The 27,811-nt window shown below is 39.7% G+C and overlaps 1 protein-coding gene across 1 annotated transcript in view; it reads right to left on the bottom strand.

The window, feature by feature from the left end:
* Positions 1 to 27,811, bottom strand: part of PAPPA2 (pappalysin 2) — a 158,444-nt gene that overhangs the window by 105,919 nt on the left and 24,714 nt on the right. The window contains exons 3-4 of the mRNA XM_058177494.1: positions 17,463 to 17,608; positions 4,565 to 4,858 (exon numbers count right to left, since the gene is read on the bottom strand). Coding sequence (XP_058033477.1) covers positions 4,565 to 4,858; positions 17,463 to 17,608 — 440 coding nt within the window. The remainder of the gene's footprint in view (positions 1 to 4,564; positions 4,859 to 17,462; positions 17,609 to 27,811) is intronic.

Below are 27,811 nucleotides of genomic sequence, written 5' to 3'. Positions count from 1 at the left end.
CATTCCATCAGCCGAGGGGCCAGGGTAGGGGTGGTGGGGTGGCGGTTGTGATTAGAGAGTCTGGAGCCGAGGGAGACCACTGTACCTCAGATTGCCGGGTGTGAATCCCTCTTTGTGAGATGGGGTCATAGATGTCAGATGGGCTTGCTGGTCGCGTACCTGGCTCCTTGCTGCGTGACAGCTGCCCTGCCCGAGCTCCTGGAGGTGCTTGCTGGGGTGGCAGTTGAGACCCCCAGACTTTTAGTCATGGGGGACTTTAACTTGCCATCTTCCGGCTCGTCATCGACAGCAGCTCGGGAGTTCACGGCTTCCATGACGGCCTTGGACCTGACTCAAGTAGTTGATGGCCCTACTCACATTGGGGGTGGCACTCTGGACCTGATTTTTATCTCTGGTCAGTGGTTGAGAGATCTGGATTTGAAGGAAATAGTCATTGAACCTTTGTCATGGTCAGATCACTCTCTCCTTTGCCTGGACTTTCTGACCGCCATTCAACACCGCAGGGAGATGGAGCCAATACGTTGGTTCCATCCCAGGCGCCTGATGGACCCGGAGAGGTTCCGGACGGAGCTTGGGCCATTTCCTGAGGGTCTGGCTCACGGCACGGTTGAGGAACTTGTTGCGGCCTGGGAACGGACCGCGGCGGGGGCCTTAGACCGTGTCGTGCCTTTGCGGCCTCTGACCCGGCGCAGGTCCCAACCGGCTCCTTGGTTCTCCGAGGAGCTGAGGGGGATGAAGCGCCGGAGAAGACGCCTAGAGAGTTCCTGGAGGTCTAGCCGTTCGGAGGCTGATCGGACACTAGTGAAGTCCTATAATAGGACTTACCTAGTGGCATTGAGGGAAGCGAGGCGTTGCTACGCCTCCTCCCTCATTGCGTCGGCAGATAACCGCCCAGCCGCCCTGTTTCGGGTGACTCGTTCCCTCCTTCATCAGGGGGAGCGGGATGATCCTTACAGAGACGTGCTGAGGAGTTTAACGGTTATCTATACGACAAAATCGTTCAGCTTTGGGACGGTCTGGACCAAAATTGCGGTGACTCAGGGGAGGTGTCTGAGGGTGGTCTTGGTGACATTGTATGGGATGAGTTTGACCCTGTGGCTCCCGAGGACATGGACAGGTTGTTGGGTAGGTTGAATGCCACCACATGTTTACTGGACCCGTGCCCCTCCTGGTTGGTGCTGGCCACTCAGGAGGTGACACGAGGCTGGCTCCAGGCAATTACGAGCGCTTCTTTGGTGGAGGGAGTCTTCCCGGCCGCCTTGAAAGAGGCGGTGGTGAGACCCCTCCTCAAGAAGCCTGCCCTGGACCCGGCTGTTTTAGGTAATTATCGTCCGGTCTCCAACCTTCGCTTCGCGGCGAAGGTTGTAGAGAGTATGGTGGCATATCAGTTTCCCTTACACCTGGATGAAACTGTCTATCTAGACCCGTTCCAGTCCGGTTTCCGGCCTGGTTACAGCACTGAGACGGCTTTGGTCGCGTTGGTGGATGATCTCTGGAGGGCCAGGGATAGGGGTTGTTCCTCTGCCCTGGTCCTATTAGACCTCTCAGCGGCTTTTGATACCATCGACCATGGTATCCTGCTGCGCCGGTTGGAGGGGTTGGGAGTGGGAGGCACCGTTTACCGGTGGTTCTCCTCCTATCTCTCCGATCGGTCGCAGACGGTGTTGACAGGGGGGCAGAGGTCGGCTCCGAGGCGCCTCACTTGTGGGGTGCCGCAGGGGTCGATTCTCTCGCCCCTCCTGTTCAACATCTACATGAAGCCGCTGGGTGAGATCATCAGTGGCTTCGGTGTGAGGTACCAGCTGTACGCGGATGACACCCAGCTGTACTTTTCCACACCGGGCCACCCCAACAAAGCTATCGAAGTGCTGTCCCGGTGTCTGGAAGCCGTACGGGTCTGGATGGGGAGAAACAGGCTCAAGATCAATCCCTCCAAGACAGAGTGGCTGTGGATGCCGGCATCCCGGTACAGTCAGCTGAGTCCACGGCTGACTGTCGGAGGCGAGTCATTGGCCCCGATGGAGAGGGTGCGCAACTTGGGCGTCCTCCTGGATGAATGGCTGTCTTTTGAAGATCATTTGATGGCCGTCTCCAGGAGAGCTTTTTACCAGGTTCGCCTGGTGCGCCAGTTGCGCCCCTTTCTAGACCGGGATGCCCTATGCACGGTCACTCACGCCCTCGTGACGTCTCGCCTGGATTACTGCAATGCTCTCTACATGGGGCTCCCCTTGAAGGGCATCCGGAGACTGCAGTTAGTTCAGAATGCGCCTGCGCGGGTGATAGAGGGAGCCCCCCGTGGCTCCCGCGTGACACCTATCCTGCGCAGACTGCACTGGCTACCTGTGGCCTTCCGGGTGCGCTTCAAGGTTTTGGTAACCTTCTTTAAAGCGCTCCATGGCATAGGGCCGGGTTACTTATGGGACCGCCTGCTGCTACCGAATACCTCTCACCGACCCGTGCGCTCTCACAGAGAGGGACTCCTCAGGGTGCCATCAGCTAGGCAGTGTCATCTGGCGACACCCAGGGGAAGGGCCTTCTCTGTGGGGGCTCCCACCCTCTGGAACGAACTCCCCCCAGGACTTCGTCAACTTCCAGACCTCCGAACCTTCCGCCGCGAGCTTAAAACATATTTATTCATTTGCGCAGGACTGGACTAGGTTTTAAATTTATATCGATTTTAATTGGTTTTAGTATTTATATCATTTTTAATTAATTTGGCTTTAGAATAAGTTTTTTAATTGTGATCTTAATTTGTATTTATATGTTTTTATTGGCCTGTGAACCGCCCTGAGTCCCTCGGGAGATAGGGCGGTATACAAATTTGATTAAATAAATAAATAAATAAATAAATAAATAATAATTGAGTGCCCAAGCATAAAAAATAATGAAATATAGAAAACTGACACTGGATTCAACAAAATATAGTCTTTTGCAGCATATGCTAACAATACCAGTGACAATATTCCAGCCTCTTTCAGAACTCAATCTCATATAAAGGATTCCCTGCAAATTTTACTCAGTTACTTGTTGCTGACTCTAGGGAGCATTGCTCATGGCTTTTTCAGTATTACATCAAATATTTATTTTTATGTATTTCAGCATGTTGAATATAGACTGCTTTAAGTATCTACTATCTACAGAACTTGTCTGTTGGTCTGTATTTTATTTCTATCAATCAAACTGCTATTATTAAGACACAGAAAAAGACCACATTTTCCAGTTCCTTTAGCAGCCCTATGAATTAAACACAATTAAGTCTATGTGATGGTATCTGTTCATTCTAGTTTTATCCCCAGCTGACCCATCCCTACGTCTTCCCTACTATTAGGATCATAAAGTCTTTGCAAACACAGTGCTCTCTTTGGTTTTGACACTGATAAATCTCAGATTAAAAAAACCCAATCCCTAATTAGTGTTTATATACACACATGTATTAAAAAATGTCATCCAATTTCACTCAGTTGACAAGCACCATTATTTCAAGAGACAGGAAACTTCAAAAAACTGATCATTCTAAAATACCTTCTCTGAAATGTTAAGGCTGCTCTTTACTGGCTGTATTACTATGCCTTTAATAATAATCCAAAATAGCAAGATAAAACAGGTAAATGTTGGGATTGGTTTCTACTAACATGCTTTGTTGTAGCTGAAAGCACAGAAATTGAGCAATTAAAATTGACAGCCAATTCAGATGAAATGAACGACTTCTTGGAGGCTGAACATTATTCATCTTCTAAGTGCTACAGACACTTTTGTCATTCCTTAGAAGGATTTTTAAAAAAAAAAAATAGGAGGATTTCTGTTATTGAAGAGCATGGAATTGGATTTTGGATGGCAGATAGACTGCTTTGAAGAGCTAGACAGAATAATCCACTGGGCATCTTATATTCCTGATATCCCTGTAGTACTTTGAATCCTTGGCAGTCTATGCTTCCACGAGTCAACAGCTGCAAAGATGGTATAATTTTTGCAATGTATAGGATTATGCAGCACAGTTCTACCAACAGGTGGACAAGTGCTTCGCTGTTGCCATCAGTTACATCCCCCATTCATTGTTGTTCTGCACAGTAAATGCAGAAGGGGGCGTGAGGCCTAGAAGTTACCACTTTATTTTTCAACCAGTTTCATTCATTAGAACTAAAACTAAAGATACCCAATTTTTTAAACACAAGAGGTCGTACTTATTTTATTTTACTTTTATTCTGCCTTTATTACTTTTTAAATAACTCCTGATGGTGGGCGTACTTAACACTCCTTCTGCCTCCTGTTTTCTGCACAATAATCATATGAGGTAGGTTGGGCTGAGAGAAAGTGATTGGTTCAAAGTTACCAAACCAGCTTTCATGCCTAAAGTAGGACTAGAACTCAAAGTCTCCTAGTTTCTTACCTGGTGCCTTAACCGTTAGATCAAACTTATCCCCAATACTTCTTAGAGAAATCAGCTAGGATTTTGCCATTCAAATTCTAGCTATCATGTTTCATGGCTCTCAGCATCTCTGGATTGTACATGCCAGTTGATACTCACCTCTGAACCTGTTGAAGGAATAGCGGTTTTTCCCCTTACCTGTGTAGCTCATATAATTGCTGAAGGGAGTTCCAGAGAAAGAAGTATGGCCACAGGTGTCATTGATAGGTTCTGGATCCTGACAGACTTTGCTTTTGAGTGTTGGTGCAGTGTCGGCACAGAGATCTCCAGTTTCCATGGATGGTGTCGTCTCCCTGCATGGATCATCACAGGAGTCTTTTTCATCCACACCCTTAAAGACATGATAGAGTCCCAAGACGTGTCCTATTTCATGGATCATAGTATTTGTATGACCTGGCATCCCGTAGTAAGCTGGATTTAGAACTACTCCACCTGAAATTGGAAGTGAAGTGAATGTGATCCACAGAGAATATGGGTAAACAATCTTGAATTCTGAGGTGAATTAATACATATCTGTGCTCAAACACCATGGAAAGTAAGCTTTACATAAAGGGCTCTTTAGGGTCCACTTGTCCATGTATTAGCATTATAAGTAGATAAACAAGTGGGAAAGCTGTTTGAAGTAAAGGCCATCCAAAGTGAGCACAAGATGACTAAACATGTCTCCATGGAGAGCGGAGATGACAACTGCAGCAGAGACCAATTCTTTAGAAACATTCTGGACCTTCTTCAGAACCTTTCCAGACAAGGAGAGGACTGGAGATCACTCACGTGTATCCCAAATGGCTGTTCCTTGCAAGTAGACTACAAGATAGCAATCTCAACAGTCTGAGTGCCAAGAGACAAAGGCATTAATAATCAAGTTCACAACTGCAGTGGTACCTTTTAAAGGACATTAGATTTCCTAACCTTACTTCTAATCACTTTTGGAAATTGATATTTAAGATATTTAAATATCTTAAAGCTTTAGAGGTCTTTGGAATGGCAAGTCTGAAGAGGCACCTGGTGAATGCAATTTTATTCCTGAACAAAATAAAAAATAATTATAAATTTAAGAACTTAAAAGAATTTGAAATAAATGGCAAAAGGCTAAACAAGTTTTAGAACTAAAAAATTATAAACAAATTAAGTATGCAGACAAATTTGGAATATTGAAATTTGTACTATAAGATTTTTGAATCAACTATACAAAATAAATACCTTTTTGTGAGGACCAGAATTGTTTTGATTACTACAAGTCATAAAGAGATAAGAGATCTTACGATTTAAATTAGACACTAAAGTCCAGGCAAAAAAACCAAAACAACCAACAACCTTTGCCTTTAGGATTGCAATTTACAAAATGACACAAAATACAAAATTTGAAACATTAAAGATCTTTTAAGAGTGGGGAAGAAAATCTTTAATAAATCTAAAAATTCCGACATGTGCTAACATCTTTCAAGTATAAGTTAGCTATTTGAGAATACTCTTCTTCTGAAACCATCCCATCATCACCTTATAAGTAAGCTTCTCCAATTTACAACCAGAACTCTAGATAAAGATGAATCCAAGTTGCAATCTTTGTCAGTCAATGAATATACATCTCAGCATAAACTACAACTTTGGACTATATTTTCTTGTTGGGGATATCCAAAGTATATTAGGAGCAGAACGGAAGAAAGCAACATAACTTTCAGAGAGAAAGAGCAAAATAGTGTGTCTTGTCCCAGATAATAAGGAAAGGTACACTTTAAATTTTAACTGACTGTTTTCTAAAATCGGTGACTTTTGGTTGATTCATTGATTGATTTTTGTTACTATTATTTTTCTACCTTTCTCTTTCTCTCAGAAAAGTAACATATTAAATACAATCTTAGAATCTCCAAATACAGGAGAAAGAACAATGTTTACTGAGGTCACAAGTTACCTTAAAACTGACTATTCCCATCTTTATGTCCAAATAAAAAAAATATGAGAGAGTGAGGCCCTGTAAAATTTATCATGACACGGTTGGACTTCATTCCCTCTTTCTTTATGATCACTAGCTTGCTTTCAAAATGGGCAAATAAAGAAAAGTTCATTTGAGAATCCTCTCCTTTCTTATGAAAGTTTTGGTAAGCTGATGAAAAACCCAACTGACTATCCCAATGAAAGATTATGAAAAAGGCCTTTGGTGCTTGAAAACAAATCATTCCTTTCCCTCTCTTGTATCTGTTGCGGCCTCTTCCTGCATTGTTGCTCTTTATATGTGGGCTTGATATGAATCAGCTGTCACAAATCTTTTAAGCCATTACCAAGTTGGTAATATTTTTACAAAGGCCAGAACTTTCACATCAAACATGAAAAGTAAGTACTGTGAAATGAGTTCACAAAAGAGATGACAACCTGAATAAGTAATAATTCTCCTTTTCCAAAGGCCAGTGTTTTGGCAACTGTTTAGGAACAGAGAATTTACCACACAGGAACTTAGTTCTTCATAAAATGCTCAGCAGGCTTCAAGTATTCAAGCACCATAGAAGACTTTGATGCTTCTGACAACTTGGAACTGACCAAGAAAGCTGAAAGGTCAATGCTGATTATCACAACAAGGCCTGACACCATGACCCTAAAATCTTAAGCTGACTTGTCTGATAAGGAAGCATTATACTAATGGGAATGGGCAGTCATGAAGCATACGTTGGGAGAAACTGAAGCTGCTTAAATTTTCTGCAAGACCGCACACATGATCAATAGATTGTGTAGAAGTTAAAAGCTCCATGTGCAGTATGGGCCTAAGCTGAAACAATAAAGCATGATGTGTAGCTAGAAGGTACAACTAGAGTTCTTGGGTCATAGCCAATGTTTTTATTATTTTCTTGGGCAAGAAAGTGCCAACCAAATGTTTATTTTTACAGGCAAATAGACATCTCTAAGATGACCAGGCTCCATACAATATTTCTAATATTGAAGAATTGTTTTGGGATGAGATGAGAGAGATCAATAAAATTATGTACTATATAAATACAGAATGAAAGTCCAAGTAAAAATTTTAAAAAATAGTGTGCTTAATGACTTATAGAAGTAACTGTCACAATGCACTATTATTTGTGAATAACTGGTTCACAACTTCCAACAACTCCAATCAACATGTCCAATAGAATAAGGTACTGGGAGACCCACAATATGTGGAAAGTTACATAATGGGCACCCAGGGGGGAAGCATAATTATACAAATAAATAAAGATGAGGTCATTAGTTATGAAAGCAAAGGAAAGTCTCTGAATGCAGAAATGTGCCAATAAATACCAGTGGCTTCAAGGCAAAAATAGGACAGAGTTATTGCTTTTCAGACTTTCTTGTGGTCTTATTGGAAACATTTGATGGGCTTATAGACAAGGGCCTGGAAGTTAGTCAATTTCAGCAGGGCATCTTCTATCTATCTGACTGTCTATCTGTCTATCATTTATCAACTATCATATTAATGGGGCAGCCTATTTTATGGAGCACAATCTGCAGGTTCAGATACATAATTGGCAAATCCATATCAACTTGATTCAAAATTAGTTGAATATCATTAGTGTCATGAAAAAAAGCTTGACTACTTTCAAAATTTGTCCTTATGTTGGTGCATGTATAGTGAAAAGATCACAGAAAAGCACCTATATTATATTTTCAAGAGAAATATCCAAAATAGTTGTCACCTGAGATATTGCTGGGTTCAAAAACAAATCTAAAAATCTTTTGATTTTAAAATTCTGATCTAATTTTAACATGTTACTTTACCAGCAGATCCAGCTTGTGAATTTTTTTACACCTGAACAGATTTACTTCCCATTCTTTGAATGTAACTCAAAGACATGGAAGAGGAAAGTTGAGGGTTCTCTGCATCTTCAGTAATATGTATACTGCAATAATTATGGATGAAAAATGTAGAAACATCAGACTAATCAAAGTGTATAATACAATCAGTTCAAACATATGCTATGGCTTGGAATATGTGGTCTAAGACAGTATTATTAGTATTTGATATACTGTTTGAAACAGATGCACTTAAAGGCATATTTCATATTAGCATATTTTAATGCAACAATTGGTGTAGTATTATTATTAGTATAATAATAATAAAGCAAAGATAATGCCAATAGTAATAGGCACCTTGGGTACAATCCTAAAACAACTGGACCATCACTTGAATACCATTGGCATTGACAAAATCACCCTCAATTGCAAAAGGCAGCTCTACTTGGAACAGTGATACCATTAACACTATCAAACAACAAAATCTGCCTATTCTGAGTCCCTGTGAAGGATTCAATAGGTGCATAAAACAGCCAAATCCAGTCTAAACACCTGACTGGCTCTACAACCAACCATAATAATACTCATTTATTATTATACTCAGCTTGGGCAAGAAGATTGCACAAACAGATGATAAACAATAATATAACACAGTCACCAAAATGACTCACTGGAACATTGTGAAAATGATCAAAAACTTGTGGGAACATAGAGTGGAAAAAGCAGTAGAAAATGAGCAGGTTAAATATTGTCGTATTTCCAAATACAGACTAATAAAGTCTTGGCTCATCATACACCATATGTAGAAAGGAAGAAAGTATAGATAATTGATGTAGCAATACCAGGGAATAGTAGAATAAAAGACAAAAACAATGGAGAATAGAATAGAATAGAATTCTTTATTGGCCAAGTGTGATTGGACACACAAGGAATTTGTCTTTGGTGCATATGATCTCAGTGTACATAAAAAGACAAGATACACTCGTCAAGAATCACAAGGCACAACACCCAGTGTTGTGAGAAGATCACAAAGTACAAAGATCTGAAAATTGAAATTGAAAGATTATGGCATAAATCAATGTGGTGATCCCAGTGGTTATCCACACATTGGGTGCCATACCAAAAAATCCTGGACAGACCTTAGAAAATCTGTGCATTAACAAAATTTTCTTTTGTCAATTGCAAAGCTATACTGCGTAAACCCGCACATATTTTACAATGATACATCACGACATCCGAGGTCAGTGATGACGAACCTTTTAGACACCAAGTGCCTAAACTGCATGTGCATGCCCAAACATTAAAGTGTTTGTGTGTGTGAATGCCTGCATGCACCAACATGCACGCATGCGTGGACATGTGCATGCTCAGACATGCATGTGTGCATGTGCTGACATGTGTGCATGCACAGCAGAGACCCGAAGACCAGCTGACCGGCAGGAGTCAGGGCATCCCAACACCGGCAGCACAGCAAGAGGTAAGATCTTTTTCTTTCTTCTGTTTCGTTGTTTGCAGGGAAACAGAAGCTTATGAAAGAAATACCACGGAGATCTGATCTGGGGCGATGGTGCGCCTGGCACCAGACAGGGCTCTGCGTGCCACCTCTGGCACATTTGCCATTGGTTCGCCATCACAGTCCTAGGTTCTTGGGAAGAACTTGATACATATGAAGGTGAATACAACCTAAATTGGCAGCTGTGATTTCTCACTGTTGTTAACAGATTATAATAACATATTCAATTTATATGTCACCTGACTCTGAGTGACTGTGAAGCAGTTTAACTCTACCTTTCTGAAAATTTAACAGCAGTTCTCCTATTCTTTAAATATTCTAAAGGCCTAATGAACAATTATATATGTCTTTGTTCAATCTAAACATTTGTTTATTTAAATTTACAACTGATACTGTACCAAATGATAATCAGGATGAATTTACATATTTTGCTAATAATTTTTTATTATTATTTATTATTTTGCTACATAATTTACAAATAGAATCTCAAGCATTGATTATATGGCTATTCCTTGCAGTTCACAGCAGGTTTGCTAAATCTATGTAAAATAGTTTGCATTCTAAATAAAAGAAGTGTGGACAAATCAGAAAATATTTCTGTTTCAATACTGAAAAAAATTGCATTTGGAAAGTTCTGCCAAACTATTTTAGATTGGCCATGGTTGGCCAAAATAAAATGCAGCACATCTTGGACCAAAATCTGGAAGGATCTTGGAATAGTTCTGCAAGGCAAATAAGACAAGACTGGTACAGCATCTCCTCATCTCTGTTATTTGATCTTCCCAGGCTTCCTTTCATTCACATCCTTTCCTTCAGCCACCATCACTGATTTCCCGATGTAGTAAGGCACTGGCTGACCTGTCACCTATCTTCCCTGCCTCTCCACAACCATTGAAGCTGTTATACTGGCCTCTTTTCTGTTGCTTACCATGATGGTTACAACAATAAGGGACAGCTCTCTGTCCAGAATATCACTCCCTTGCACTAGCCCCTACAAATCTTCCCAGGGCTTCCTCTTCTCTCTTTCCATTGCCACTTCTCAATTGTTGCTGCTCATCTACAGATGCTGTTGTGAGGAAAATCCCGCATCCTCACACACCCCCAGTTATTCCTCTCAAATAATTTTGGTCTGGAATAACTGTTATTATTTATCCATTGAACCAATAATTACAACGTATCACACAGCATGGTAACTATAATACATTTACCATCTGACTTTTAAGGATGTCCACAAATTTTGCAAACTAGCAAATGTGAAAAGGGGAGAAGTCAGAAACCAATAGTTCTTTTTACCATTATTTTCTTTATTTTTTATTTTTTTTGCGATATTTGCTTTGTCTATCTTTTTCCTTTTTATCAACATTATATATTCTGATATATAGTACAATGGACAGTTTAATATCAAATAATTTGCTTAAGGTTGAAGTCATTTTATCATATAAACATCACTTTATTAAAACAGTACAATATATCAAGATCAATAACAACATAATAAAAAGGTGGCAATCCTGTTTAGTTCCATATGCAGACTAAATATTTATTTATTTATGTATTTAGAACCTTCCCATCTCACTGACAGAACGACTCTAGGCAGTGTACAATAAAAAAAAATAAAAACTATATAAATTTTATATCCCACTTGGAGACAGTAACAAATAGAACAGAATAACAGAGTTGGAAGGGATTTTGGAGGTCTTCTAGTCCAACCCCCTGCTTAAGCAGGAAACCCTACACCAATGTCTCAGTTCAGACCCAGATCACCCCAAACCATAGTTTATGTACTCAGAAATGTTCATACTTGGAATGTTCTCTACATCTTATTAGCTAATATTATCTAATCATTGTATCTGGAACATCTGTCCTATGTGCCGTCAACACTAAACTTTTCAATGAAGCAACCACCTGAAACCAGAATTCCTTCTTCTCTGATAAGACCATTCTCCCAACATCATCCATCTTCAGATTTGATTTCATATCATACCTAGACATGGCAGTTCTCTGTTTGATAATATTGAATGGCTGTACCATGTACAATATCCACTAGTGATGAGTTCCAAATCAAGTGTTGAAAATTGAGAGAGAAAGAAAAGTACTTGCTTGATGAATATTTTTTAAATGCAAAAGAAGAGATAGCTTTTATTAAGGCCATTCAAAGATATTAAACTAATACACTATCATTCACAGCATCTAAGATAGTATAGTAAATTTTTAAAAAGAAAACATCAGTCTCGACATCTGGCTCAAATATCTGCTATATAATTGAGAAGTTAATTGTCTCTTCCCAGAAGCCCTCAGATCTAGATAGTCACATCTATGTGGTTCGGTGGGAAGATCAATTTCACAAATTATTTGCTAAAGAACAGAAGCTGGCTCTAGATCTAAATGTCAAGAGAGATTCTCAGTCATCCAGGTCATGGTTGTCCCAGAGGTGCTTTTTCAAGAGGCAACTGGACTTTCTGGTATTTCTTTGAAGATGTTTTGCTTCTCATCCAAGAAGCTTCTTCAGCTCTTTGGGATTGACTCTAGATCTTGATATTATTGGTGAATTGCCATCCAATTGGCTCTTTGAGCTTCTGATATTGTAGTATTAGCCAAGAAACTACAATCAATTAGAACATCAAGAATAGACTTCATCTCTTCTAAAAAAATCAAGAATCAACTAGGTCACCCTTGGCCTCTTCGTTTTTACACATTATTAAGCCTAAAATTCAATGGCTGGGGACCTGCAAAGATTATGCTGAATGGAAGTGAATTACATTTGAATTGTCTATCTAGTAACATGGTAGATAAAAGGTATACCCTGATAGAATTTTGAGCTGGACTGAAGCAGAAAACATACTGGCAGATAAGAACACAGGCTTTTATTCAGGCTGCTTGTTAAAGAAACAGGCTTTAATTTTATCACATTTGGCTGAAAAACATGGCAACAAAACAATTGCTGTCCTGGATTGCAGTGTTTTGTTAATCTTAAATGTATTTTTGATTTAATATTTTGTAATTATTCTGGCAAAGAACAAGAGGGCTCCACAACTGACCACCATCTGCTACTTTTGATTTGTCTGTTATATGAAAATTCTTGTTGGAAATTCTGATACAAACCTGAAACTTATTTAAAGGAGAAATTCATGCAGATAAATAAGTTAAATGGGACTGTATTAGATTTTGAATCACATCACTTCTATGGTTAAAATTTAGATAGGCCAAATTATTACCCACTGAAGCTGGCTTTTATGGATCTCTTAATATTATTATCAGAAGACAATTTTGTTATTTATTTTTTAACTCTAATAAGTTGAAGAAGATTTTTAAGCCCTTTCTTTGACTGCTGGAAAGAACATTTGCTATCAATTAATTATCCTAAGACTAAATACTTGTTTTTGCTATGAAAACAGCATGCTAAAATGGACTTCAGAGGGACAATCATGGAACAAATGAATTACTTCAAGTAATCTAAGATGCAATGGACTTTAACTTGCATGACACAAAGTGTCCAGTGGATTCCCCAAAATCCAATTTTCCATATTAAAACTGGACTAAACAGTGTTTGGTGCAACAACGAGTAAGAATTTTTGATCTTTGGTAAAATTAAAATGTCATTCTTAATTTTGGTAGATAAATTCCTCTCATTTTGGAAGCACACATTAAGGAAGAAATTGCACCATTATGGTTTCTCTTTATCTACTATAAGCACAATGACTAATAATCATGCTGAACTAGAGCTCACACTGAGAACCCTAAATATAGATTGTCAGTCTCATCAGGAAGGATAATAAAATCAATCCATATAGGCATACAAATCTATAACAAAAGGCCAGCTGGGTACTCAGATCAGTATTCCAAAATAGCCTAGGATTAGGATGATGTAATTTGCACATTTCACTGTGCTCCAATTGGCAGTCTTCCAAAAAGAAGATACATGAAGATTCAGAGATTAAATTTGTCTATGTACTTCTAGGACAAACAAAACAATGATCTGTATATTACTCTATTGCAACTCTGGCTCTTTTCCTTTTTTTTTTCCCTACCACTACTGTAAAGATAAATTCTCAGATACAAAAAGGTTTTGTCTGATAGCAAATAAATCTGGAAGATTCTACAAACTTTTATTAATCAACAACTCAGTTATATCGTTATTGCATAGATATGTCACGTAAAATGCACTGAAATGTACATTTGTTGTGATTATGGAACAAACTGGTAGGCAAATAAAGAACAAGAGTCATGTTTGTCTGTCCATCTATCTGTCAAAGTTATATAGCTGCACGTCTCACAAGAAGTGACTAAAACTTCTATAAGAATTTAGGGGTTACTGGCAGGACTATCAAGTAACCCCTATATTCTTTCAACCCATCCCATGTATGCTCTGGGTGCCATCAGCTAAAGGGTGAGAAGCTGTCAGAGCCCAGGAGAACAGCCTTTACTATCATAGTACCCACCTTCTGGAATGCCATCCCTCTAAAGATCAGATGGGACACATCCCTGTTGTTCCTTCGTAAGGCCTAAAGATAGGACTCTGTGTGTCAGCCTGGGATCCAAATGTTGAATGGAGCCTCTTGTCTAGCTTTGTTGAATCTTGCAGTTTGGCTCTGAGATCTTTTTACCAGCTTCTATGGATTTTGTATTTTTGTATGTGTTTTTATTGTTTTTAACACTGCAAGTCACCCTGAGTCATATGTGTGAAACGGGCAGCCATATAAATCCAGTAAATAAAAAAATAAATACTTCATTTAGTATATATTGCCTTCTCTGTAATAAAATAACCAGGCTGGCCTAACATAACATAACATAACATAACATCAGAGTTGGAAGGGACCTTGGAGGCCTTCTAGTCCAACCCCCTGCCCAGGCAGGAAACCCTACACCATCTCAGTCAGATGGTTATCCAACACTTTCTTAAAAATTTCCAGTGTTGGAGCATTCACAACTTCTGAAGGCAAGTCGTTCCACTGATTAATTGTTCTAACTGTCAGGAAATTTCTCCTTAAGTTCTAAGTTGCTTCTTTCTTTGATCAGTTTCCACCCATTGCTTCTTGTTCTACCCTCAGGTGCTTTGGAGAACAGCCCGACTCCCTCTTCTTTGTGGCAGCCCCTGAGATATTGGAACACAGCTATCATGTCTCCCCTAGTCCTTCTTTTTGTTAAACTAGACATACCCAGTTCCTGCAACCGTTCTTCATATGTTTTATCCTCCAGTCCCCTAATCATCTTTGTTGCTCTTCTCTGCACTCTTTCTAGAGTCTCAACATCTTTTTTACATCGTGGCGACCAAAACTGGATGCAATATTCCAAGTGTGGCCTTACCAAGGCATTATAAAGTGGTACTAACACTTCACGTGATCTTGATTCTATCCCTCTGTTTATGCAGCCCAGAACTGTGTTGGCTTTTTTAACAGCTGCTGCACACTGCTGGCTCATATCTAAATGGTTATCCACTAGGACTCCAAGATCCCTCTCACAGGTACTACTATTGAGCAAGGTACCACATATACGGTACTGGTGCATTTTGGTTTTTTGGCCTAAATGTAGAACCTTACTTTTTTCACTGTTGAATTTCATTTTGTTAGATAGCGCCCAATGTTCAAGTCTGTCAAGATCTTTCTGTAACTTGAGCCTATCTTCTGGAGTGTTGGCTATTCCTGCCAGCTTGGTGTCATCTGCAAATTTGATGAGTTCCCCATCTATCCCCTCGTCCAAGTCATTGATGAAGATGTTGAAGAGTACTGGGCCTAAAACAGAGCCTTGGGGTACTCCACTCCATACTTCCCTCCATGTGGATGTAGTTCCGTTGAGGACTACACGTTGAGTGCGGTTGGTCAGCCAGTTACGAATCCATCTGGTGGTGGTGCTGTCAAACCCACATTTTTCTACTTTATCTAGTAGTAGGTTATGGTCTACTTTATCAAATGCTTTACTGAAGTCCAAGTAAATTATATCGACAGCCTAACACTTTTATGTTATATTTTTATCCAATCAACATAACAAAATCATCTTAAAAGGAGCTATATTTTTTCCCAGCATAGTACATTTGACAGATTTTGACCAGAAGGGTCACTAACTTTATAAATTGAAGTTAGTATATATGTTACCTTGTTTCTGATGTCTCTTTGGTGCATGTATTTCCTTTTGGTTTATATCCATGGTGATAAATGAAATATTTTTTAAATATTTTAAATTTGACCAAAATAGCGCAGACACTCTCACAATCAATCTCACATGAGGAGTAAACTACATATAAAAACTTTTGAATAAAAATGGATAAATGGCTATTTTTCTCAAGTGCACTTTGCAGAAAAAAGATGCATTTATAGTGACCCAATAATAATTAAGATGTATATTTCATAATATTTCCTTTTAAATTAATGAAAATCCTAGAAAATTACTTTTTCATATCTACATGAACATGTCATGGAACATGTCCTTTTGACATTGTTGTCAAAAGGAGCCAAGGAGATAAAAAGAAAGTGGATGTCCTAACTTTGTATCTACTACCATTATTAATAACTTGTAGAGAAGAGATTTGCTTAAAAATAATCCCAAACAGGTGTAGAATGTATACATTTATTTTAAAGGTCTGGTAAGAAAACCTCATTTAAACCGGGTTACTTACAGGACTGCCTCCTGCTACCGGTGGCCTCCCATCGACCAGTGCGCTCCCACAGAGAGGATCTCCTCAGGGTGCCGTCGGCCAGACAATGTCGACTGGCGACCCCCAGGGGGAGGGCCTTCTCTGTGGGGGCTCCAGCCCTCTGGTACGAGCTACCCCCAGGGATATGCCAACTCCCTGACCTCCAGGCCTTCCGGCGTGAGTTGAAAACTCTTTTATTCTATCTTGCAGGACTGGCCTAATAGTTTTAATGGGGATTTTAATAGTTTTTAGTATATTCAGCCCATTTAAATTTATTCTTTTAAATCTGTTTTTAATTTTTGTATTTGCTGTTCTTACTTGGCTGTAAACCGCCCTGAGTCCTTTGGGAGAAGGGCGGTATAGAAATTGAATAAACATAAACATAAACATAAACATAGTCAATTGTACAAAGATCCTGCGGAACTCTTGACTAACTATGCTCCATGTTTATTAATATGTATGAGGCTGATCTTGAGTTTTGCCATCAAGACTTCCCATATTATCTATACATGGAAGTAGCAAACAATGAAAGGTGGTAGGAGAAAAGGAAAAACTGACTTTTTAAGAATAATTATCTATACCTTTGGAACATGATAAACCACTGATTGTACCTTCCCAACATTTAAATGGCAGTTTCACTTTAAAATAACAAAGGAAACATTTATTAAATAGTAGTAGAATGATTTCACATTTATTTAAAATTAAATCCAAAACAATTTTTGCCTTAATTCTGTCCACTCTGCCACCCACATTCCCTATATAACCCTCAGCCTGAAATGACTGCACATCACTGTGCTAGCCTAAACTGGGCTTATTCCACGAAGAAGGTTAATTTTGTATCGTTTTTTTAAAAAGTGTTTTTTATCCCGCCTTTCATTTCTATCCAACTCAGGATAGTGAACATACCAATAAGCCTTAAGAACCTCCTATTTTCCCTACAACAATTAACCTGTGAAGTGAGTTGGGCTGAGAGTATGACTGGTCCAAGGTCACCCAACTGGCTTTCATGCGGGAATACAACTCAAGGTCTTCTAATTTGTAGGGCAACACCTTAACCACTACAAGAAATTGGCTCTGTATCTATAACAAGTATATAATATGTACCAAAGTCAACTGATAAGCCTAAGAGCTATACTTACCCAGGTGGCTAAGGGCATCCTTGTCCCAGGGCCAGGTGCCAGCCCCAGCTAGCTCTTCTTGCACTGAGCTGGCAAAATAGATATTGACAAAGTGTGTGCTGTTCAGCTGAAGGACCTCCTTAAGTTCCTTCATGCTCATATAGGCCCTGCAGAGTTGGTAGAGGAAAGAGGTAAAAGTTAATAACTAAACAGATAAATCTCAATAAAATTTAGTTCAATTTAAATTGAACATCTTCATGAGTGGGACCCATGTGCTGCATATAGGCTGACCCATATTTAAACTCCAGCATTTAAAGGGAATTCAAACAAAAGTTACAGGCTGGAAAAATCTCTTCGTGAATTTGGGAAGAGCTGGGGCCAGTCAGAACAAACAACGGTGGACTGATACATCTTTACATTACAGTTTGGGTGTTTTTTAGATCCATGTGGTTCTATGGTTCAGAGAATTATCTCTTCTTAATGCAGACCCAGGGGCAGACAAACAATCCCTTGGTTCAGCAATGGCTTGAAATAAAACATCATGCACAATATAGCATTAGAGCAAGGGATGAAAATGTTACAGCAGAAGTAGGATCCTATTAATTTTGTTACATCAAGGCTCCAGTTAATTGTGCCAAAGTCTGGCCACAAGCTCTTCCCTTCTGATTTTGAGTTTCCAGGGACTTTTTCATGCCTCTGGTAGACCCTATTTGGATTGAGGTCCATCATATTTAGAGAGTTATCTTTATCTTCTGTAGAGGAACTTTTCTCCCCATTGCCTGAAAGATCCACAACAAACTTTTCTCTGTTGCTTTCATTTCATTGCAAATCATTCTAAGACTTTTTAAATTATTACTCTATAATAGCAAAAAAAAAAAAAAAAATTGAACAACTAGCATATTCCAGTCACAACCAATAAATACAACCCAGATATGCAATCAGTAACCTTTTCCCTTCATTTTAGACAACAACATTCAAGGCATATGACATGTGCACCAATCAAGAATTTCCTTAAAGTTCTGGTCTTTACATACCCAGCTTGTTCATTCAGTATAATTTTACCAAATAAGGTTAAAACGTACAAGTTTACCATTGCTTCTGTTATATAAAGGGAGAAGTGGGGACTCTCTAATATGGAACACAATCAATTATTTCCAAATTTTCACAGCACATTTCCCCCATTTTCGAGCTCTTTTTTCTATCTCATCAATACACCCAAAAGATCAAGTTAAGCCATCAATGGCAGAAGATTCATTTCCAAAAGCTTGTGGGGTTTGTTTTGATATTCTCTTACTCTCAATAAATAGTAAAAAAATAGAAATAATCCACAGCTTTTCAATGAAAGCTTCTCCTCTGTTTTACATCTCTTCTTTTCAACTTGAGAAGTTAAAATTTCTATCATTGTTTAAAAAAACCAGAAGCCTCACTGCTCATCTCCCATTCTAGTATCAGGTTTCAGCTTCTGTGCAACCACAGATTTGCAATCTATCAGAGAAATAGCAAAAGGGGGAAAAGAGAATGAGAACAGAATGAACTGAAATGAAATTGAGCAAATAAAAATAATGCAAACACTTCTCATAAGCAACAGCCATATTACTCTTGACAATGGAGGGAGAGGAATCATAACTTGCTTTTTGTTAACTACAGCAGGTAACAAGAGCTGCTTTTAATCTTCCCACTAGCCATGTTTGAGCCAGATCGATGTAGTGATTAAGGCATCAGACTAGAAACTGGGAGGAGACTGGGAGGTCTAGTCCCACTTTAGGCACATAGCCAGCTCAGTGATCTTGGAAGCCAGTCCCTCTCTCTCAGCTCTAGAAAGCAAGCATGGGCAAACCACTTCTGAAAAATTTTACCAAGAGCAAGGGACTAGTCCAGGCATTGCCATAAATCAAACGCTAACTCAAATACATGTGTGTGCATCAGTAGTGGGTTCCTCTTACCTTCACTACTGGTCCGGAACCGGGAGCATGAGCACATGTGTGCTTGTTTCGCGTGTGGCACTTCTGAGAGTGCAGAGTGTCCGTGATGACATCCAGGCCACCGCCATTACTGGTTTGCCCAAATCGGGGCAAACCGGTATCTTTGTGTGCACATGCACACAGTCAGACACACTAACTTTATTAAGGCAGTACCTTCACATATAGATTTCAACATGGGGGTGAAGAGCCTTTTACTTTCTAAGGCTCTTGAGTCCTGCGGTAGAGAGCCTTTGTCTACATGCAGAGCTTAAGGTATGAAATTTTATTTATTTATTTATTTATTTATTTTGTCACAACATCATACAAAAAGATTATATAGTATATAACCATATAAACATATATAGGAAGGAGAAAAGAAAAACAATAGGACAGGAACGGTAGGCACGTTTGTGCGCTTATGCACGCCCCTTATGGTCCTCTTAGGAATGGGGTGAGGTCAATAGTAGAAAGTTTTTGGTTAAAGCTTTTAGGATTATGGGAAGAGACCACAGAGTCAGGTAAAGTATTCCAAGCACTGATGATTCTGTTGCAGAAGTCATATTTTCTGCAATCTAGATTAAAGCGGTTAACATTAAGTTTAAATCTATTGGTTGCCCTTGTATTATTGCAATTAAAGCTGAAGTAGTCTTTGACAGGAAGGACATTACAATAGATGATTCTGTGAGTTAAACTTAGGTCTTGTCGAAGGCGACGGAGTTCCAAGTTTTCTAAGCCTAGGATTTCAAGTCTGGTGGGATAAGGTATTTTGTTGTTTTCAGAGGAATGGAGAACTCTTCTTGTAAAATATTTCTGGACACGTTCAATTGTATTGATGTCAGAGATGTGGTGAGGGTTCACAGGGTGCCAGGATACACGCAGGCTTTCAAATGTATACTGCAGACAAAAATTGTAGCATGAACAACTGGCTCCTCATTAACCACTCAGCCCAATATAGGGAACAGAAAAGCTGCTTCCTGCTGCTTTCAACTAGAGATTTTTGCACAAACCTTTTATGTTAACAGGGCTACAATTAGAGGGATTTGAATGCCCATGATACGTCCCATCCCCTCCTCTTTTTCCTCTTCTTTGCCCATATTACTGGGCCACAATTTTTTTTAAAAAAGTTTTGCTTCCTGAAAAACGTTTGGTGATTATGATAGACTCCTTCAAATAGAACACAAATATAATTTCAGAATGGCTGTATCATGTAGGAATCTTGAGAAATATGAAATTAACTTTTAATGACTATAATGTATTTAATTGCATAATGTTTCTGGCATGCTGCATGAGTTCAACAGGGCCCAAAATGTTAATTATTGTTCATGCTCAATGTCCGCTGCATCTTGCTGCAGTCTCCAACAATAATCAGCCAGCACTGATAAATTCCACTTATCCTAATACTGTTTTTCCATTGTGGCAGTATCCTGGTGAAACCTTTCACCATGTTCATCACTGATTGCATCTAGATTTTTGGAAAAGAAGTCCAAGTGTAAATGCAAAAAATAATTCTTCAGTGGTGTTGTATGCTGTAAGAGGTTTATCAGCCAGCTAAATGTAGTTTGGTACTCTGTTGTTGCCAAGAATATTCTCAACGACATTCTTGAATGCTTTGCAGGTAATTTTCTCTGGCCCAACTATCAGATCTTTAAACCACTTGTCTTTGACAATGTACAGTTTTGATCTTATCCCTTTCTTAATCTTGGAATAAGTTAATCTTGGAAACATCTTTCTCAAATAAAAAAAACCCCTTCATCTGCCTTGTCCATTATTTTCACAAAATTTTTCATCAGTCCAAGTTTTATGTGAAGTGGAAGCCAAAATATCTTGAGTCAATAGTAGTTCATGTGCCATGTTTTCTGGTTCTAGAACCAAATTCTTTCGAAGTGATCCTTTCATTTTAATGTAATTAAATAATTACATAATTCACGTATGTAACAATGCTATTGGTTACCAGTCAAAAATCCATAAGATACACCTATAAGGGCTTCATGTGGACCTGCTGACCACACAAAGTCCTTATAAATAGAGAAACACTGACACTGACATTTTCTAAACTCAGCTGAAAAGGGCCGGAATAGCTCAGGCTGTAAGGAGCCTGTTATTAGAACACAGTAGCCTGCAATTACTGCAGGTTCAAGCCCGGCCCAAGGTTGACTCAGCCTTCCATCCTTTATAAGGTAGGTAAAATGAGGACCCAGATTGTTGGGGGGGCAATAAGTTGACTTTGTAAATATACAAATAGAATGAGACTATTGCCTTATACACTGTAAGCCGCCCTGAGTCTTCGGAGAAGGGCGGGATATAAATGTAAAAAAAAAAATGTTACCTAGCTTGGTAACAAAACATTTAGAAATCAACCCACAAGCTCAGAGAACGAACCTCCACCCTCATACACCTAAACGTTTTCAGGAAGCAAAATCTTTGTTATCTGATAGAGACTATGGAGAAATTATCAAGAGGATATATGTGAATGGAGCAAATGCAGTATCAAAATACTTTTGGCTTGTCCATTTACAGTTTTGACCTCAAGATCTCCTAGGTCAAAAGAATATAGTACAAGGGCTATGCAGAAAAATCACGATGAACCCATAACCATTGCTGAAAACTAAATCAATGTATAATAATTTCATTTCATCCATTATGGAACTCAGTCTCCGAATGGCATTCGGTCATTCTATGCACAATGGCAAGTCTTGGTTTTCTAGACTTGGTTTTCTAGACTCTCAATCAACATTTACTAAGTTCTAAGTCCTTCAAGTTCAGAGGCTAAAATTTTTATGTATCAGAAATAGAAATCTTTTCAGATAAAATTAAATAAAATATACCTAATGCACAGATCAATTAAGAATAGAAAGCATTACCGTATATACTCGAGTATAAGCCGAGTTTTTCAGCACATTTTTTGTGCTGAAAAACGTCCCCTCGGCTTATACTCGGGTCTATACGGCTTATACTCGAGTTTGTTTTTTAAGCCCTCATACTCGATATATCGGCTTATACTCGAGGTTTTTTTTTTTTTCACATTTGCGGACTGAAGCCCTGCCGGTGCAGTGAGAGGCGGGCGGGGAGCCGCCAGCCTTCTCAGCTGTGGGAGGAGGTTTCCCAACCGATAGGTGCCTCATTTCCCACCCTCGGCTTATACTCGAGTCCCCAGTTTACCCCAGTTTTTGGGGTAAAATTGGGGACCTCGGCTTATACTCGGATCGGCTTATATTCGAGTATATACGGTAATTTAAAAAATCAAAAGGGCCCAATCTCTGTAAATCTATCATTTTGCCAGTCTCAATATGTGGCAGACCTCATGAAAACCACTGCTACCATTTCTTCGGGAATTATTGTTTTAAAAACAGGCATACTTGCTTACCACTAATGCAACATCTGGTTTGGCTCTGAATTAAATTGTGGAACTGGGTGTGATCTCTCATCAGAGTGAATTTAACAATCCTGGCAATGAAAGCTTATGAAATGGGATCAGGCAAGAATTTCAGCTCAATTCTTTGATCACTCATTAACCTATTTTCAGTGAAATAATTATGAAATGGAGAATGACAAGACATTCTGATCTCAACCTGAGGGGCGAGTTGCCTTCTAATCCAAAAATCTTCCCCATGTCTAAAACAGCGTATAATAAGAGGGAGCTCAAAGCATTCTTATTGCTATAGAAAGGTTACCCCTTCCTCATGGATGAATGGAAGACAAGCAAAACAAAAGAAATGTCCATCTGTTTCATTCCTACTCAGTAGTTGTTAACTCCTATATGTTCTGAATAAAATAACCAGTTGCAAAATAAATAGGACTGTTCAAAACAGGCTTTGCAGAATAAGAAGCTCCCAATGGGGTTGATGCTTTTTTCTGGCAATTTCTCACCTATGTGAAACAGGTGAGATTCAGTAGGGCTCAAAAAATTGTTTAATTAACTAGTTCCTTGAGAAAATGATGCTAACTAAATTATTTTTAATTAAGAGGAAATAAAAACTTTTTTAATACAGTATAGCTGTTTTAGTCATTGGGAGTCAGGTACCATATCAATGTATTATCATAGTTGGTTGCACAGTCAGCTGATGTATAGACTGGAATTGGCCTTTTTATCCACCTATCTAGTTATTTCCAAGAACAAGATGCTGTTGTTTGATGATGTTTAATGTATCTACAAAAATTACACAAATGCAATGCAGTAGTACATTTATAAAGGTAAAGGTAAAGGTTCCCCTCGCACATATGTGCTAGTCGTTGCCAATTCTAGGGGGCGGTGCTCATCTCCGTTTCAAAGCTGAAGAGCCAGCGCTGTCCGAAGACGTCTCCATGGTCATGTGGCCGGCATGACTCAACGCCAAAGGCGCACGGAATGCTGTTACCTTCCCACCAAAGGTGGTCCCTATTTTTTCTACTTGCATTTTTACGTGCTTTCGAAACTGCTAGGTTGGCAGAAGCTGGGACAAGTAACGGGAGCTCACCCCATTACACGGCAGCACTAGGGATTCAAACCACTGAGCTGTCGACCTTTTGATCGACAAGCTCAACGTCCTAGCCCCTGAGCCACCGCTTTTAGTACATTTATACACACATGCAAAAAAGTTGCTAGAAATTTGCTTGAAAAATCCCCATGCAATAAAGTATATTCTGAGATAAACCTTTCAACTGTAACTTTGAATGGCCTGTAGGTGATGTCACAACTGCCAAAAATCCATCCCCTCTCTCTTTTGCATCTGGATGTAATTTTAAAATAGAAGCAATATTAATGACATATTCTTGACAGACTCCAAATTCCGTATGCCAAATTCAAAGTCAGGGGCCCCTACTTCCATCTGCAAATGGGTATTCCTTGAAATGAATTGCCCCTTCAAACTCCACCGTCTCCCAACCACTGTCCTTAAATGAAGAAGCAGCAGGTGTTCCAGGTTTTACTCAGTCTATATCCTTCTTACTCTTTGGGGATTCATCTAAAGTAAGAGGATGTGAGAGATGGTGGGAAAGAAACGGGAGGAGAATTCAGTTTATGTAAGAAAAGGTAATAAGACTAGAAGGAAGCATTTCAAAAAGATTCCACTGACTCACTATTAGTTAGCCAGGAAATGTACCCTTTCATTTTTTAAAAGATTATGTTTTTGCCCCAATATTTAAAAAGCCTTTCTGAAATTCATGTATTTCTCACTTGTGTTCGACAGCTATGTGAAGCTTGGCAGAAGAAACTCATTCTCTTTCCTACATATAGATTTATTTTCCCAGTAGTAGGGAACACTATGTAACAAATCCAGTAACTTCTACAACAGATTTTCCCTCACATGTACAGGGTTATAAGAACAAAGGAAACAAGAACATGTTTGAATGAACAGAAAATGTGTGGCCTATATTTCAATGACAAACAATTAACTAAAACAACCACTGAAGTTGTAAGATTTCATTTATAGGAAAACTTCTGATTATGCAGCTATATAGAAATGCCCAAATACAGGTTAGGTTGTGCCTGAGCCATCTTTTCATGCCAATACCAACTAAAAAAAAAGAGTGAAGCAAGGTTGTATATTTGCCCTTCTCTTTTTAAATGTTTATATTACTGCCATAATTAAAGCTCTTGAAAACACTGATTGCTGTCTGCTCAATTTGGGCATCAATCTATCTTAATACTGTACAGTATTAAACTTCCCAAATTTAGTGGTGCATTAAAGTAAATACAACTCACCCAAAAGCCCAGCTGTATTTTTGTTATAATACACTAACCCTATGTCATATAGAAGACTCGGTAATTTTTTAGGAATTTCTGAAGCTATGATGAGCCACGCAGGCAGCTAGAAGATACTGATAAGAGAAAAGAAAGCACAAGTCACAAGCAGTTGTACTGTTGTGTCTTGTCCGCTCTCACAGCAGCCGGGGCCTTCTTATCTGCTCCCGAACACGGAGGAATGTATGCCTCCCGGCCCCAGTCCTGGCTCCATGCCCAGACAAGCTGAAGAGGAGGGGGCACCTCCCGGTCCCAGCCCTGGCTCCATGCCCAAGCAGGCTGCAGAGGAGGGAGCATCCCCCGGCCCCAGCCCTGGCTCCATGCCCAGGCAAACGGAGCAGCTAGACCCCTCCCCCTCCTCCACAGCATGTGAGCCTGAGGAAAGTTTATTTCCAACAGCTGCTGATTGGAGTGACCCTCACATCAGAAGACTGGATAGGCGGAGGCAACAGAAGGAAGGGAGGGGCAGGCCTTAATGAGTGCTGAGTCATGGAGCCACACCCCATGGCCTATATAAAGGATCTGCTTTCTGGCAGTCTCTGAGTCAGGCAAAGTCGAACTTATCTGGTCACTTTCTGGTCTCCTGCCTGCTCTGAGGACTTTGCTAGGACTTTGGGCAGAGCTGCAGAGGCAAGCCTGATTCGGATTTCCCTGACCCGGCCGTCAGCGGAGGAGTGGGACACGACATGTACATCCGTTATGGCAGGGGTGTCAAACTCGCATACATCACAGCAGCATCACATGACCTATCAAAACTTTTTCTCCTTTCGCTAAACTGGGCGTGGGCGTTGCCAGCTTGTGACGCATCCACAAGTTTGACAGCCCTGTGTTATGGGAACAGCTCTTCTTAACTGGTCTGCTGTTAGTGAGGAACCTCAATGAGGCAAGAACCTGAAATTATTTAAGGCACACTTGAGATTCCTACTGTATTGAAAGAGTCAACTCTCTGATACATCAAAGTATAACTGAATTCGTATGTCTGACTTTGTTTGTGGTGATGCTATGGAGACTAAGGGGAGTAATTTGGAATCTCCTGAGCAAGAGTATTCCAAAGATGTGCAAGAGGTGGCTAAAATCTGTGTTTAATCTTAAGGTCTCAATAGAAGATGAATCTTATAACATACAAGCCTGTGATGGATGACACATGTATAAAAAGGGCAAAGTTTGTGGCACAATAGTGTAACTCTCACCGAATCACTGCCTCGCCTCCCCAACAACATATCTGTATATACTGATGGCCATAGGTCCAAACCCAATTATTCTTCCACTGACTTCATGTGTTATAGAAGTTAAATAAAAGGGAAGATAGAAAGGAACTGCAGGACCTCTTTCCCTCCTATAATATTTAGGGGGGGGGGCATGTTGTCCCAATATTTACTTTTAGGATTGCCTAGAGAATGAGGTTCAGAATCATCATAAAACAGAATCCTCCAATCTTCAACTCCCTCGAGTGCTCAAAAAGAATATAGATTACTGCACACTGGCCATCATTGATTAAAAAATGAATCATCTGCAAGATAACTTCAAAGAGCTCAGTTGTCTGCAAGTGCATTCAAAAAGAAAGCCAGTTGCTTCTTTTTATCCTTCCACTTCCATTTGAGTAGTTGGACCCACTCTAAAAGTAGCACACAAGTCACTCAAGTCATCTGCTCTCATACTCAATTGCCCAGAACAGTTACATTTATTGTGGAACTCAAATGATCTACTGTAGAATAAGAATAGAATTTCAAAGCCATGATATAATGGAAGAGTTTGTTAGTCCATGTCTCAACTGCATTGCTTCTATTGTTGTTGTCCAGATCTGAGAAAATAAACTTCAAAGTCACCTGGAATCCAACCAAACCCTGCAGTCTCCAAAATTAGATCAGATTCATTTGTTCCTCAACTATTCAAAGTGAGCACACTGCATTTATTCCCAACAAGGATATCTTTTATGGCACTATGGTATAGGTCAGCCATGTCCAAATTTATGCTGGTTATGAAAGAACAGGGCCCTTGCATAAAAGATATTTATTTGTTTGTTTATTTGTTTATGTTGCTGCCTATTCGCCCATGGTGACTCAAGGTGGCTTACAGAATATAAAACCACATGTAAAACAATAAAGATTAACAAAAAGAATCAAATAAATTAATATAGTGCAATATAACAAAATCACCCCTCACCTTCCACCACCACCCCGCCCTGGCAACAGCAAATTTAATGGGCTCCATCCCGCTCTGGGTTCCCCAGGCCTGCTGGCAGAACCAGGTCTTCAGTGGCTTCTGGAAGAGTAGTAAAATGGGGGCCGTTCTAATCTCTGGGGGAATGATGTTCCAGAGAGAGGAAGCCACCACAGAGAAGGCCCTTCTTCTGGGTTCTACCAGGTGTCTCTCCCGCGGAGATGGGATCCGCAACATTCCCTGCCTCCCCACTCTGATGGGTTGGGTAGATGTGACTGGCAAGAGACGGTCCCTTAGATATACTATTCAACATTCCCTTACATGCCCCTAGGAGCCTACAGGAATCTTCGAAAGTCAATACATTTAATCCTGCAAATTAATTGGCTTAGATCCAGTTCTAGAAAGGTGTAAGTAACAGTTTAGTGGTGCAGTTTCCTGTTACTGAACATTTCCCCTCTGGAACTTCTTATCTTGTTCCAGAAATCAAAGTGTTGTGCTGCTTCAACTGTATCCTTCCCTGCCAATAATAG

Source organism: Ahaetulla prasina, chromosome 3 (assembly GCF_028640845.1).
Source record: "Ahaetulla prasina isolate Xishuangbanna chromosome 3, ASM2864084v1, whole genome shotgun sequence".
In the NCBI taxonomy this organism is placed as follows: domain Eukaryota; kingdom Metazoa; phylum Chordata; class Lepidosauria; order Squamata; family Colubridae; genus Ahaetulla; species Ahaetulla prasina.
This window is presented reverse-complemented; position numbering and strand designations above follow the sequence as displayed.